Raw genomic sequence first — 12694 nt, 5'->3', positions numbered from 1 at the left:
AGGCATGGTCACCAACTGTGAAGTAAATAAAATCATGGATGCTCAAGAGGCCAGAATTAGGGGAGCTCAGATGTCTTGGTGGGTTGTGGGGCTGCAGGACATTACAGAGTTAGGGAGGGGCGAGGCCATAGAGGGATTTGAAAATAAGGATGAGAACTTTAAAATGGAGACGTTGCATAACTGTGAGCCAATGTAGATCAGCGAGCACAAGGGTGACGGATGAACAGGACTTGCTGAGTTAGGACACGTGCAGTAGAATTTTAGATGACCTCAAGTTTATAGAGGGTAGAACGTGGGAGTCAGGCAGGAGTGCGTTAGAATAGTCAGGTCTAGAGATAATAAAGGCATGGATGAGGGTTTCAGCAGCAGATGAGCTGAGGTAGGGCGGAGTCAGGTGGAGGTGGAAATGGGCCGTATCAGTGACGGTGTAGACATGTGCTCGAAAGCTCATCTTGGCATCAAATATGACAACAGACAATTACCAGGGAAAGGGATGGAGTTGGTGACTAGGGAACAGAGTTTGAAGCCAGGATTGAGGTCAATGGCTTCAGTCTTCCCAATACTTAATGGGACGATATCTCTACTCATTGAGTATTGGATGTCAGACAAACAGTCTGCAAGAGACAGTGGAGGGGTTGAGAGAGGTGTTGGTGAAGTAAAGCTGGGTGTTTTCAGTGGACATGTGGAAACTGACAAGTTTTTGGATCATGTTGTCGAAGGGCACCATGTAGATGAGAAATAGGACGGGGCCAAGAGGCCCCTGGGGGATGCCAGAGGTAACGATGGAGGAGTGGGAAGAGCTTGTTCTCTGGCAACAATTAGATCGGTAAGAATGGAACCACGCGAGAGCAGGCCCACCCAGCTGGATGGCAGTGGAAAGGCGCTGGAGGAGGAGGGTGCAGTCAACCGTGTCAAAGGCCGCAGACAGGTCAAGGAGGATGAGGAGGGATAGTTTACACCCAAGATGTCATTTGTGAGTTTGATAAGATACGTTTCGGTACAGTGGCAGGGACAGAAACCCGATTGGAGGGATTCAAATATGGAGTTTCAGGAAAGATGGACATGGATTTGGGGATCAACAACACATTCAAGGATAAAAGCAAAATACTGCAGATGCTGGAAATCTGAAATAAAAACAAGAAATGCTGGAAATACTCAGCAGGTCTGGCAGCATCTGTGGAGAGAGAAGCAGCGTTAACGTTTCAGGTCAGTGACCCTTCTTCAGAATTGTCAGATATTAGAAATGTAAAAGGTTTTAAGTAAGTAAAGCAGGGGTGGGGCAAGAGATAACAAAAGAGAAGGTGTTGATAGGACAAGGTCACAGAGAATAACTGACCAGAAGGTCATGGAGCAAAGGCAAACGGTATGTTAATGGTGTGTTGAAAGACAAAGTGTTAGTGCAGAGAGGATGTGAATTGACTGTAAAGCACAAAGCACTCCAAGCACAAACATTAAAAAAAATTTTAACAGTAACAGTGGGTAGGCACACAGTAGAAACAAACTAAACAAACCAAAAAAACTAAAATAAAATAACCAAATGAAAAAAGAAAAATTAACTAAAAATAAAAACGAGGGACCGTCAAGTCTGAAATGATTGAACTCAATGTTCAGTCCGGCAGGCTGTAGTGTGCATAATCGGTAAATGAGATGCTGTTCCTCGAGCTTGCGTTGATGTTCGCAGGAACACTGCAGCAATCCCAGGACAGAGATGTGAGCATGAGAGCGGGGGTGGGGAGTGCTGAAATGGCCAGCAACCGGAAGCTCGGGATCATGCTTACAGACTGAGTGGAGGTGTTCCACAAAGCGGTCACCCAATCTGCGTTTGGGCAGGTATTACACCTCCTGCAATTGCAGGGGAAGGTACCGTGGGAAGGGGACGAGGTGGTGGGGGTAATGGAGGAGTGGACCAGGGTGTCGCAGAGGGAACGATCCCTTCGGAATGCTGACATGGGAAGGGAGGGGAAGATGCGTTTGGTAGTGGCATCACGCTGGATGTGGCGGAGGATGATCCTTTGGATCTGGAGGCTGATGGGGTGGAAAGTGAAGACAAGGGGAGCCCTGTCGCAGTTCTGGAAGGGAGGGGAAGGGGTGAGGGTAGAGGTGCAGGAAATGGGCCAGACACAGTTGAGGGCCCTGTCAACCACAGTGGGGGGAATCCTCGGTTGAGGTAAAAGGAAGACATATCAGAAGCACTGTCATGGAAGGTAGCATCATCAGAGCAGATGCGTCAGAGATGGAGTAACTGGGAGAATGGAATGGAGTCCTTACAGGAGGCAGGGTGCAAAGAAGTGTAGTCGAGGTAGCTGTGGGAGTCGGTGGGCTTATAATGAATATTAGTAGACAGCCTATCCCCAGAGATGGAAACAGAGAAGTCGAGGAAGGGAAGGGAAGTGTCGGAGATGGACCATGTGTAGGTGAGAGAAGGGTGGAAATTAGAAGCATTCTAGTTCCGGCAGGAGCAGGAAACGGCACCATACAGTCATCAATGTACCAGAAAAAGAGTTGGGGAAGGGGGACTGAGTAGGACTGGAACAAGGAATGTTCGACATATCCCACAAAATGACAGGCATAACTAGGACCCTTGCGGGTACCCATAGCAACACCTTTTACTTGAAGGAAGTGAGTAGAGTTGAAGGAGAAGTTGTTCAAGGTGAGAACAATGTGAGAACATTCGAGGACTTTGGAGAGGAAAGCAAGTTAGAATGGGATTGAAAGAGCAGGAGGTGGGTGGCATGGACAAGATAGGCTCGGACAGGGCATGAGGGGAGAGAAACAAGAAAAAGATACAGGGCTAGGATGGCGTGTGGGGGGAACCTTTAAAGGAAGTTTGGCCCGGTGGACTATGGGAAGGGTGAGAATTGGTAGAGGCAGCTGATTGGATGGTCTCAATCTTAGTGAAGTCTGTGAGCTCCTTGCACTTGTTGTTGGAGGTGAGGGTGGAAGAGACAGGGGAAAGGAGTTTAAGACAACTGACACTGACCACTACATAGCTGTAGGATAGCACAGCCCAGGGGTGTACCTATAGTACCCCCAGCGCTGATACTAGTGAGGGACTTCCTAGGCTACTTTGGAAGGCAGTTAAAAGTCAACCATGATGGTATGGAACTGGAGTCCACATAGGCCAGATCGGGTAAGGATGACAGGTTGCCTTCACTGAAGGGTACTGGTGACCCAATTGTGTTTTTACTACAATCCAACAACTTCATGGTCACTTTTACTGAGACCAGCTCTTTATTTCCACATTTTTAAAACTGACTTCAAATTCCCAAACGGCCATAGTGGGATTTGAACTCCTGATCTCTGGATTGCTAGCCCAGTAACATTACTGCTACACTCAATGGCACAGCCCCTCAATGCAGCCATATTTCTGGTGTAACATTTATGGTACAGTTGGAGCTCTTGGCAGCCTCCGCTGTTCCAGGAATTTGACTCAGTGACAATGAAGAATGCCGATATGTGTCCAAGTCAGGCTAGTGTGTGACTTGCAGGCGCACCTGGAAGTGATGGTATTTCCATGCAGCTGCTGTCCTTGCCCTTCTAGATGGTGGAGGTCGCGAGGTTGGGAGATGCTGCTGAAGCAGCCTTGGTGAGCTGGTGCAGAGCATCCTGTGGATAGTACACACTGCAGCTATGGTGCACCAGTGGCGTTATATTGGATGCGTTTTCCATCTAAGTCTTCAGTGCAATAGATAGTGTTAAAGATGATTGTACAGGTAGGGTAAAAATAAAGGCTTGTCAGCTGTGGAAACAGCCTGAACAGCTCTTACCCATATCTCTGAAACTGGTAATCGAAGGTCAGCTCTGTCCCAGCTGGAACCGTCTTAGTTGTGAAAAATCCGACTCGTAGCTGTCCGTTTACTGTCCACTAGAAAAAACAGATGCCAGGAAATTTATCAGTAGACTTTTATATATAGTTACAATAATATACACACTTACAGGCCAGTTTGGCTCAGTGGTAGCACTCCCACCCGAGTTAGAAGGTCATACGTTTTAAGCCTCACAGGAGATTTGAGCTCACAATCTAGACTAACACTTCCCTGCTGTTCTAAGGGAGGGCTACAGTGTCAGAGGTGCCACCTTTCAGATGGAGGTTGAACCAAGCCCTTTCAGGTGGATGTAAAAGATCCCATGACACTATTCAAAGGGCAGGAGAGCTCCCCCCAGTTTCCTGGCCAATATTTATCCCTTAAAGGGATGCCTGCAAGTGTGACCTGAAGGCCCTAAATGTTGACTATCGCACTTAGGAGTCAATAGCCGGTGAAAGAAGGAAATGGCGACACATCCTGTGGAGTGGTGCGCACTACCACGATGACTAGTTGCTACAGCAGCGTGGCAACAGGCACCAACGTCAAAAACAACAACTCAGAGTCACTTGGCAGCTTCACTTGCAGCACTTGTGGCAGAACCTGCCTCTCAAGGATTGGCCTTCACGACCATCAGCAAAGAGAAGACACCTCATCTAAATGGACTGTTTGCTGCATGTCCATCTTCTTTCATAGGTGGAAGGATGCCAACCATTTACCCCTTAATCAACACCAAAAATGAAGATCTGGTCATTTATCTCAATTTCTGGGACCTTGCTGTACACAAACTGGCTTCTTCATTTCTCTACATTACAACAGGGTCTACATTTCAAAAGTAATTCATTGGCTGTGAAACTCTTTGGGACATCCCAAGGATCTGATAGGCACTATCTAAATATATGGTGTTCCTTTTAAAGGATAATTAACTCGCAGCTCAACATTAGCAATGTGTTGGGATAACCTGTGTTCTTTTATTTTTTTTTAATTTTTTAGAAATACAGCACTAAAACAGGCCCTTCGGCCCACCGAGTCTGTGCCAACCAACAATCACCCATTTATACTAATCCTACATTAACCCCATATTCTCACCATTCTCCTACTGCCTACCTACATTAGGGGCAATTTACAATGGCCAATTTACCTATCAACCTGCAGGTCTTCGGCTGTGGGAGGAAACCGGAGCACCCGGCGGAAACCCACGCGGTCACAGGGAAAACTTGCAAACTCCGCACAGGCAGTACCCAGAACCGAACCCGGGTAGCTGGAGCTGCGAGGCTGTGGTGCTAACCACTGCGCCACTGTGCCGCCCACTGATATTTATCTGGCTTTAGGGACAGGAAAGGCAAAGAATATTACTGACTTCCTTTACCTACAATTCCTTCTAACTCACTTTTGCTTGGCTCCCAACGAGCCCCGAGTTACAAGGAGTGCACTGTACACCAAGTGAGGGCTCGGGGCCTGCTGCTCTGACTGCCTTTCTGATGCATTCTACAGTAACACTTTTCTTTTGAAGTCAAGCAGCACCAAACCTGTCAACTATCTCAAATAGGCACATGAACATTTTAAGAACGGTCTACCCAGCCCAGCCAATGGCTCAACGGGTACATAGTCAATGTGGATTAGAGCAAGGCTAACTAGCCATAGTGACACCATTTTAGCCGCATGCACTGATTTTAGTCAAAAACGCCTCATGCACAATATAGGTAGAGTGTACTTCGCAGGTATATATTCACTGATCAACCACCAGCATTCAGTAACCAAGGAAATAAAACACTCAGAACAGTTTAAAAAAAAAACTTGCAGAATTATGCTTTTTGTTTGACCATCAACCACAGAACAAGGTGAAAGTTCACATGCTTATCCCATGCAAATAGGAGTAGAGGTCACATGCACCAACAAGTTACATTTATGTTGTGTCTTTAACGTAATAACATGTCACAAGGTGTTTCACAGGAACATTAAAAGCAAAATACAACAATGAACCACATTAGGGCAGATGACCAAAAGCTTGGTTAAAGGAGTATCTTAAAGGAAGAAAGAGAGGTAGAGTGTCGGAGAGGTTAGGGAAGGAATTCCAGAGCTTAGGTCTTGGCAGCTGAAGGCACAGCTGCCAATGCTGTTTCGGGACTGCGGCAGGGCAGAAATCTTATTGGAGAGATTCAAACTTGAAGTTCTGGGAAAGATGGTCATGAATTTGGGGGAGGACAACATGCTCAAGGACTTTGGAGAGGAAAGGGAGGTTGGAAATGCAACGGTGATTTGTAAGGTAAATAAAAACAAGAAATGCTGGAACCACTTAGCAGGTCTAGCAGCATCTGTGGAAAGAGAAGCAGAGTTAACGTTTCGGGTCAGTGACCCTTCTTTGGAACTGGCAAATATTAGAAATGTCACAGGTTATAAGCATGTGAGGTGGGGGTGGGGCAAGAGATAACAAAGGAGAAGATGTAGATTGGACAAGGCCACATAGCTGACCAAAAGGTCATGGAGTAAAGGCAAACAATATGTTAATGGTGTGTTGAAAGACCAAGCATTAGTACAGATAAGGTGTTAACGGACTGAATATTGAACAGCAGCAAGTGCAAACATGAAAAAAAAGAGTGGGTAAGCAAACTGAACAAACTAAGATGAAATGAAATAAATGCAAAAAAAAGATTGTAAAAAATGTAAAAAAGAAATAACTAAAAATGAAAGTAAAATGGGGGGCTGTCATGCTCTGAAATTATTGAACTCAAGGTTCAGTCCGGCAGGCTGTAGTATGCCTAATCGGTAGATGAGATGCTGTTCCTCGAGCTTGCGTTGATGTTCACTGGAACACTGCAGCAATCCCAGGACAGAGATGTGCGCATGAGAACAAGGTGGGGGGGGGGGGGGGGGGGGTAGAAAGAGTGTTGAAATGCCAAGCAACCGGAAGCTCAGGGTCCTGCTTGCAGACTGAGCGGAGATGTTCCACAAAGCAGTTACCCAGTCTGTGCTTGGTCTCCCCAATGTAGAGGAGACCACACTGTGAGCAGCGAATACAGTATACTACATTGAAAGAAGTACAAGTAAATCGCTGCTTCACCTGAAAGGAGTGTTTGGGGCCTGGGATAGTGAGGAGAGAGGAGGTAAATGGCAGGGGAAGGTGCCATGGGACAGGGACGAGGTGGTGTGCAGGTTTGATGACCATGTCAGGGTTAGACCTGAGAGAACGGAGTGCCTCAAGTTCAGAGGGGGACAGGTTAGAGTGAGTGAGGGGGCAGAGAAATTGAGGTGATTTGTAAGGACTGTGGGATCAAGGATTTTGAAGAGAGGGATAATGACAGCAGGTTTAAAGGAAAGAGGGACAGCAACTGCAGAGAGAGAACTGTTAAAAATCTATGAGAGGAAGTTGGGTGGTCAGTAGTTTAGTCGGAATAGGGTTGAGGGAGCAGGAGATGGGTCTCATGGAAAAGATGAGTTTGGAGAGAGCATGAGGGGAGATAGGAGAGAAACTAGAGAAAGATGCAAGTTCAGGGCTGGGGGGGGGGCATGGATGCGGCTTTAAATAAAGTTTGGTAGGGTGGGCAAGGGGAAGGGAGTGATATGGCAGAGGCTGATGATTGGATGGTCTCAAACTTAGAGACTAAGACGTCCATGAGCACGTCACACTTCTTGTTGGAGGTGAGGGTGGAGGAGACAGGGGAGAGGGGTTTAAGACAGATGGCAATTGAGAAAGGAAGCCAGGGTTATCTTTGCATTCCAGGATGGTCCTGGAACAGTGAACATTTGCAAATGAGAGCAAAATCTAATAGCGCTTTATGTGGTTCAGCCAGATCTGGCAGTGAATGGCCAAACCAGTTGTCTGCCATATCCTTTCTAGTCTGCATTCCTTGGACTTCGGGAGAGGTGATGAGGGGTGTACCCGGGGGAATGGTCATGGTGAGAGAAAGCAATGGTTTTACTGGGAACTATGGCATCAAAGGTGGAGGTGAGGGTGTGGTTGAGCAAATCAACAGCTGCAGAAAAGTCGAGGTGAACGTAGGTCCAAAGGCAGTCGGGATTTTGAAAGTGCAGTAATAAGTTATAATTCCAATGACTATATTACTTGTTTTTAAGTTACTAATCGATCACGAGTAGCTACATCTGGATTTGCAAATAGACACATGGCTAGTGGTAAAACTATTGAACAACACAGGATCACCAGGTCCAAGATTCAATTCCTAGTCTGCACAGAGTTAGGGAGAGAAAAATTGGCCAGAGTCTCTACTCCTGAAAAATGATGCATGCTAGAAAATAAGAAATCAAAAAAGACTTGCATTTATATAGCAACTTCTGCAATCTCAGGAAGTCCCAAAGCACTTTACAGCCAATTACTTTTGAAGTTAGTCACTGTTGTGATGTAGGAAACCTGGCAGCAAATTTGTGCACAGCAAGCTCCCACAAATAATAATGTGATAACCATCAGATAACCTTCTTGATTGAGGGTTAAATATTGGTGAACATATACAAAGAATTGGAGAGCACATAATAGTAAGCTATTCAGCTGTGGAGGACATAGCAGCTGAGCACTGACAACTACTGCCTTGGCTCACACAAGAAAAATGGCCTTTCGGGTGAGACACTGTGGGATGTCCCTGGAATCATTTCAGCATTTTCATGAGAGAAGAAAATTAACAAAAAAAAAGGAAAAATGGCAGCAGGAGCATTGGATCATCATCACCTCCATGTGCCCTTCAAGTCACACACCATCCTGATGTGGACATGTAGCACCATTCCTTCACTAATGCTGTGACTAAATCCTGGCAATCTCTACCGAACAACACTGAGAGAGCACATCCAGCACACTGGCTGCAGCGGTTCAAGAAGGTAGTCAACCACAACCTTCTCAAGGACAAAACATTCTGGAAGTAGTGGGGAAACCAAGGGTCTCACAAGATTAAGGAACTTGGGGAAATTAATGGGACTAAAAGCTGACAAATCACTGGACCTGATGTCCTACAACCTAGGGTTTTACAAGAGGTGGCTACAGGGATAGTGGAGGCATTGGTTTTGATCTTTCAGAATTCCCTAGATTCTGGCATGGTCCCCATGAATTGGAAGGTAACAAACGTAACCCCAAGAAAGGAGAGAGAGCGAGCGAAAACAGGAAAATATAGGCCAGTTAACCTGAAATCATTAGTAGGGAAAATGCTAGAGTCGATTATTAGGGATGTCTTAACAAGCCACTTAGAAAAGCATACTATGATTGAGCAGAGTCAACATGGATTTATGAAAGAGCAATTTTGTTTAATTAATCTACTGGGAGTTTTTTGATCTTGTAACTAGCAGGGTAGATAAGGGGGAAACCAATGGATATAGTGTATTTGGATTTTCAAAAAACATTCGATAAGGTGCCACACAAGAGGTTATTCCACAAAATTAGGGATCATGAGATTGGGGGAAGATATTAGCATGGATTGAGGATTGGTTAATGGGCAAAAAAGAGATAGAATAAATGGGCCATTTTTGAGATGGCAGGCTATAACTAGCAGGGTACTGCAGGGATCAGAACTTGTGCTTCAGCTACTTATAATCTATATGAATGACTTAGATGAGGGGACTGAGTGTTTATTGAGTGTATCCAAGTTTTCTGACGATACAAAGTTAGGAGTGAAAATAAGCTGCAAGGATGACACAAAGGGACCTCACCTGGAGCACCGTGTATAGTTTTAGTCTCCGTACCTAAGGAAGGATACACTCGCCTTAAAGGGAGTATAATGGGGTTCGCTAGACTGATTCCTGGGATGAGAATATTGTCCTATGAGGAGAGATTAAGTAGACAAGACCTTTATACTGTGGAGTTCAGAAGAATGAGAGATGATCTCACTGAAATATGTAAAATTCTTAAGTGGTAAACGCTGGCAGGATATTTCCTCTGGCTGGGAGTCTAGGACTAGTGATCACCGTCTCAGAATAAGGGATTGGTCATTTAGGACTGAGAGGAGGAGAAATTTCTTCACTCAAAGGCTAGTCGATCTTTTGAATTCTCTAACCCAGAGGGCTGTGCATGTTCAGTCGTTGAGCATATTCAAGACGCAGATCACCTGATTTTTCCATACTAAGGAAATCAAGGGAATAATGCAGGAAGGTAGAATTGAAGTCGAAGGTCAGCCATGATCTTAGTGAATGCGGAGCAGGCGCAAAGGGCCAAATGGCCTACTTCAACTCCTACATTGTGTTATCTTCTTAAATAGGGATGGGTGATATATGCTGGCCATATGCTGAGAATAGTTTATCTTTTTAAATCAGGAACTGGAATCCTGACTAATCTCTCATCCAAAGGTACTGAGGCCAACTGTAACAGCCCAAATGTTATCAGTTAATGCAGTACAGACCAAGAATCCACTCTGGGTCTTCCTGGATCTGTATGGCTTTGCTACAACACATGGTTTATTTGCCTATTAACCTACACAGCAGAGCCACACATAAGTGATGCGTCCTCCAACTTGTGACAGGTACAGTTTGTTTTGCTCCCATCATCCTGTTTGGAAGGGAGATTGGGTAGGGTGAGGAGGAAGAGGGAAACAAGAGAGAGAGAGAGAAGGGAAAGTTATGACCACATCAGTGCTTTTGAGCTTCCGTTCCCTCACCTTCTGAGTTTCACAATTGGGCTCACAGCTGTGGTTCATGAAACGAGAGCAGTTTCCTTTCAGAGTGGCATCAATGATCTAGTTAAAAGAAAAGGAAAGCAAAAAATGTGACTTATTTTCATAAATAGAAACCACCAGTTGTCCTCAAAACCACAAGTAAAGCGGCCGCTCATTGTACACACACACACACACACACACACACACACACACACACACACACACACACACACACACACACACAGTAGAACTCAGACTGATTGAAAGTAAACCTCCAATTTAGACCGACACACCTGGTGCTGCCTCGAGGGAGTTGTGCACTGTCACAGCCCTTGTCGCTTGGACTGAGCATTGAGCCAAGATGCCTGGCGTTAAAGCTCTCCTGGTGTCCTGGTCAACTTTCTTCCCTCAGCCAATACAACCGATACGTATGTCACTTGAGCTTATTGTGACACTTTGGGGGCTGCAGCATTTCCAGACAGCACCCGGTCCATTCGCTTCACTGTGTGAAGTGAACCTTTCTTCAGTAGCACCTCCCAAATGTGCAATCTGCATCCAGCACCTGGAATGATAAGGGCAACACCACCTGACACAACACTAGGCCTTACTGACAGCCAAGTCTATTGTCCAACCAAGGTCTGTCAGCTGATTTCAGCCAGGCCAACAGTGGAGCAGGGTTTAAAGATGATGTTGCATTTATATGGCACCTTTCACTCTCTTAGGACATGCCAAAGAGTTTAACAGCCAATTAAGTACTTTTGAAGTGAAATCACAATTGTAATGTAGGGGCAACAATTCATAAACAGCAAGATTCCACAAACAGCAATAAGATAATTGACCAGATAATCTGTTTTAGTGAAGTTTGCTAAAGGACAAATAATGGCCAGGACACTGGGAAATTGCCCTGCTCTTCTTCAAAATAGTGTTATGAGATCTTTTACATGCTCCTGAGGGGGAGATGGGGCAGTGGTTTAACTCCTCATCCAAAAGATGGCACCTCTGGCAGTGCAGCACTCCCTCAGTACTGTACTGAAGTGTCAACCTAGCCATGGCTCAATAATGGCTCTCGCTCCTCCGATTCAGATTGTGGGTTCAAATCCCACTCCAGCGGTCAGTGAGCCATTGACTAAGATCAGTCCCAAAAGAATGAAGAGAAAGGTTGGAAAATTATATATATTTTTTAAAAACTCAGTCGTTGGGGCATGGAATGCTCTATTAGAAACACTGGCGGAATCAGAATCCATACTGGCTATTTAAATGGAAATGAAGTGAGGCGAGAGTGATTGCCCTTTATATCAAGACAGCATCTGACCGAATGTGGCAACAAGGAGCCCGAACCAACAAAAGAACAAAGAGCAGTACAGCACAGGAATAGGCCATTCGGCCCTCCAAGCCTACGCCGATCTTGATGCCCGTCTAAACTAAAACCTTCTGCACTTCCGGGGACCGTATCCCTTTATTCCCATCCTATTCATGTATTTGTCAAGATGCCTCTTAAACGTCGCTATCGTATCTGCTTCCACCACCTCCCCCGGCAGCAAGTTCCAGGCACTCACCACCCTCTGTGTAAAGAACTTGCCTCGCACATCCCCTCTAAACTTTGCCCCTCTCACCTTAAACCTATGTCCCCTAGTAACTGACTCTTCCACCCTGGGAAAAAGTTTCTGACTATCCACTCTGTCCATGCCGCTCATAACTTTGTAAACCTCTATCATGTCGCCCCTCCACCTCCGTCGGTCCAGTGAAAACAATCAGAGTTTATCCAACCTCTCCTCATAGCTAATGCCCTCCAGACCAGGCAACATCCTGGTAAACCTCTTCTGTACCCTCTCCAAAGCCTCCACGTCCTTCTGGTAGTGTGGCGACCAGGAAATTAGGAAAGCAAAGAGAGGGCATGAAAGAATATTGGAAAGAAAAATCAAGGTGAACCCAAAGATGTTTCATCAATACATTAAGAGTAAGAGGATAACGTAGGAGACAGTAGGGCCCATAAAAGACCAAAAAAGTTAATCCACATGTAGGGATGGAAGATGCAGATATTGTAGTTAAGGATGAGGAGTGTGAAGTATTGGATGTGATAAACATAGGGAGAGAGGAAGTATTAATGGGATTAGCATCCTTGAAAGTCGATAAATCACCAGGGCCAAATGAAACGTACGTTGTTAAAAGCAGCCAGGGAGGAAATAGTGGAGGATCTGTCCATCATTTTCCAATCCTCACTGGATACAATTGTCGTGCTGGAGGATTGGAGAATTGTTAACGTTATACCTTTGTTTAAAAAAGGGAGCGAGAGATAGACTGAATAAT

General features: G+C 45.4%; 1 protein-coding gene across 6 annotated transcripts in view; it reads right to left on the bottom strand.

Moving 5' to 3' along the window:
• The window catches only part of setd2 (SET domain containing 2, histone lysine methyltransferase), a 128229-nt gene that overhangs the window by 37426 nt on the left and 78109 nt on the right, over positions 1–12694 (bottom strand). For all 6 annotated transcript variants that reach the window (XR_010975031.1, XM_068031516.1, XM_068031520.1 and 3 more), the window contains 2 exons: positions 10391–10468; positions 3768–3865 (listed from right to left, as the gene is read on the bottom strand). Coding sequence is in view for 5 of the 6 variants with exons in the window: in XM_068031516.1 (XP_067887617.1) it covers positions 3768–3865; positions 10391–10468 (176 nt within the window). In the remaining variant the exon portion in view is untranslated. The remainder of the gene's footprint in view (positions 1–3767; positions 3866–10390; positions 10469–12694) is intronic.

This window comes from Heterodontus francisci, chromosome 5 (genome assembly GCF_036365525.1).
Source record: "Heterodontus francisci isolate sHetFra1 chromosome 5, sHetFra1.hap1, whole genome shotgun sequence".
NCBI classification, from domain to species: domain Eukaryota; kingdom Metazoa; phylum Chordata; class Chondrichthyes; order Heterodontiformes; family Heterodontidae; genus Heterodontus; species Heterodontus francisci.
Note: the sequence above shows the minus strand (reverse complement) of the source record. Positions and strands in the feature narration are given on the sequence as shown.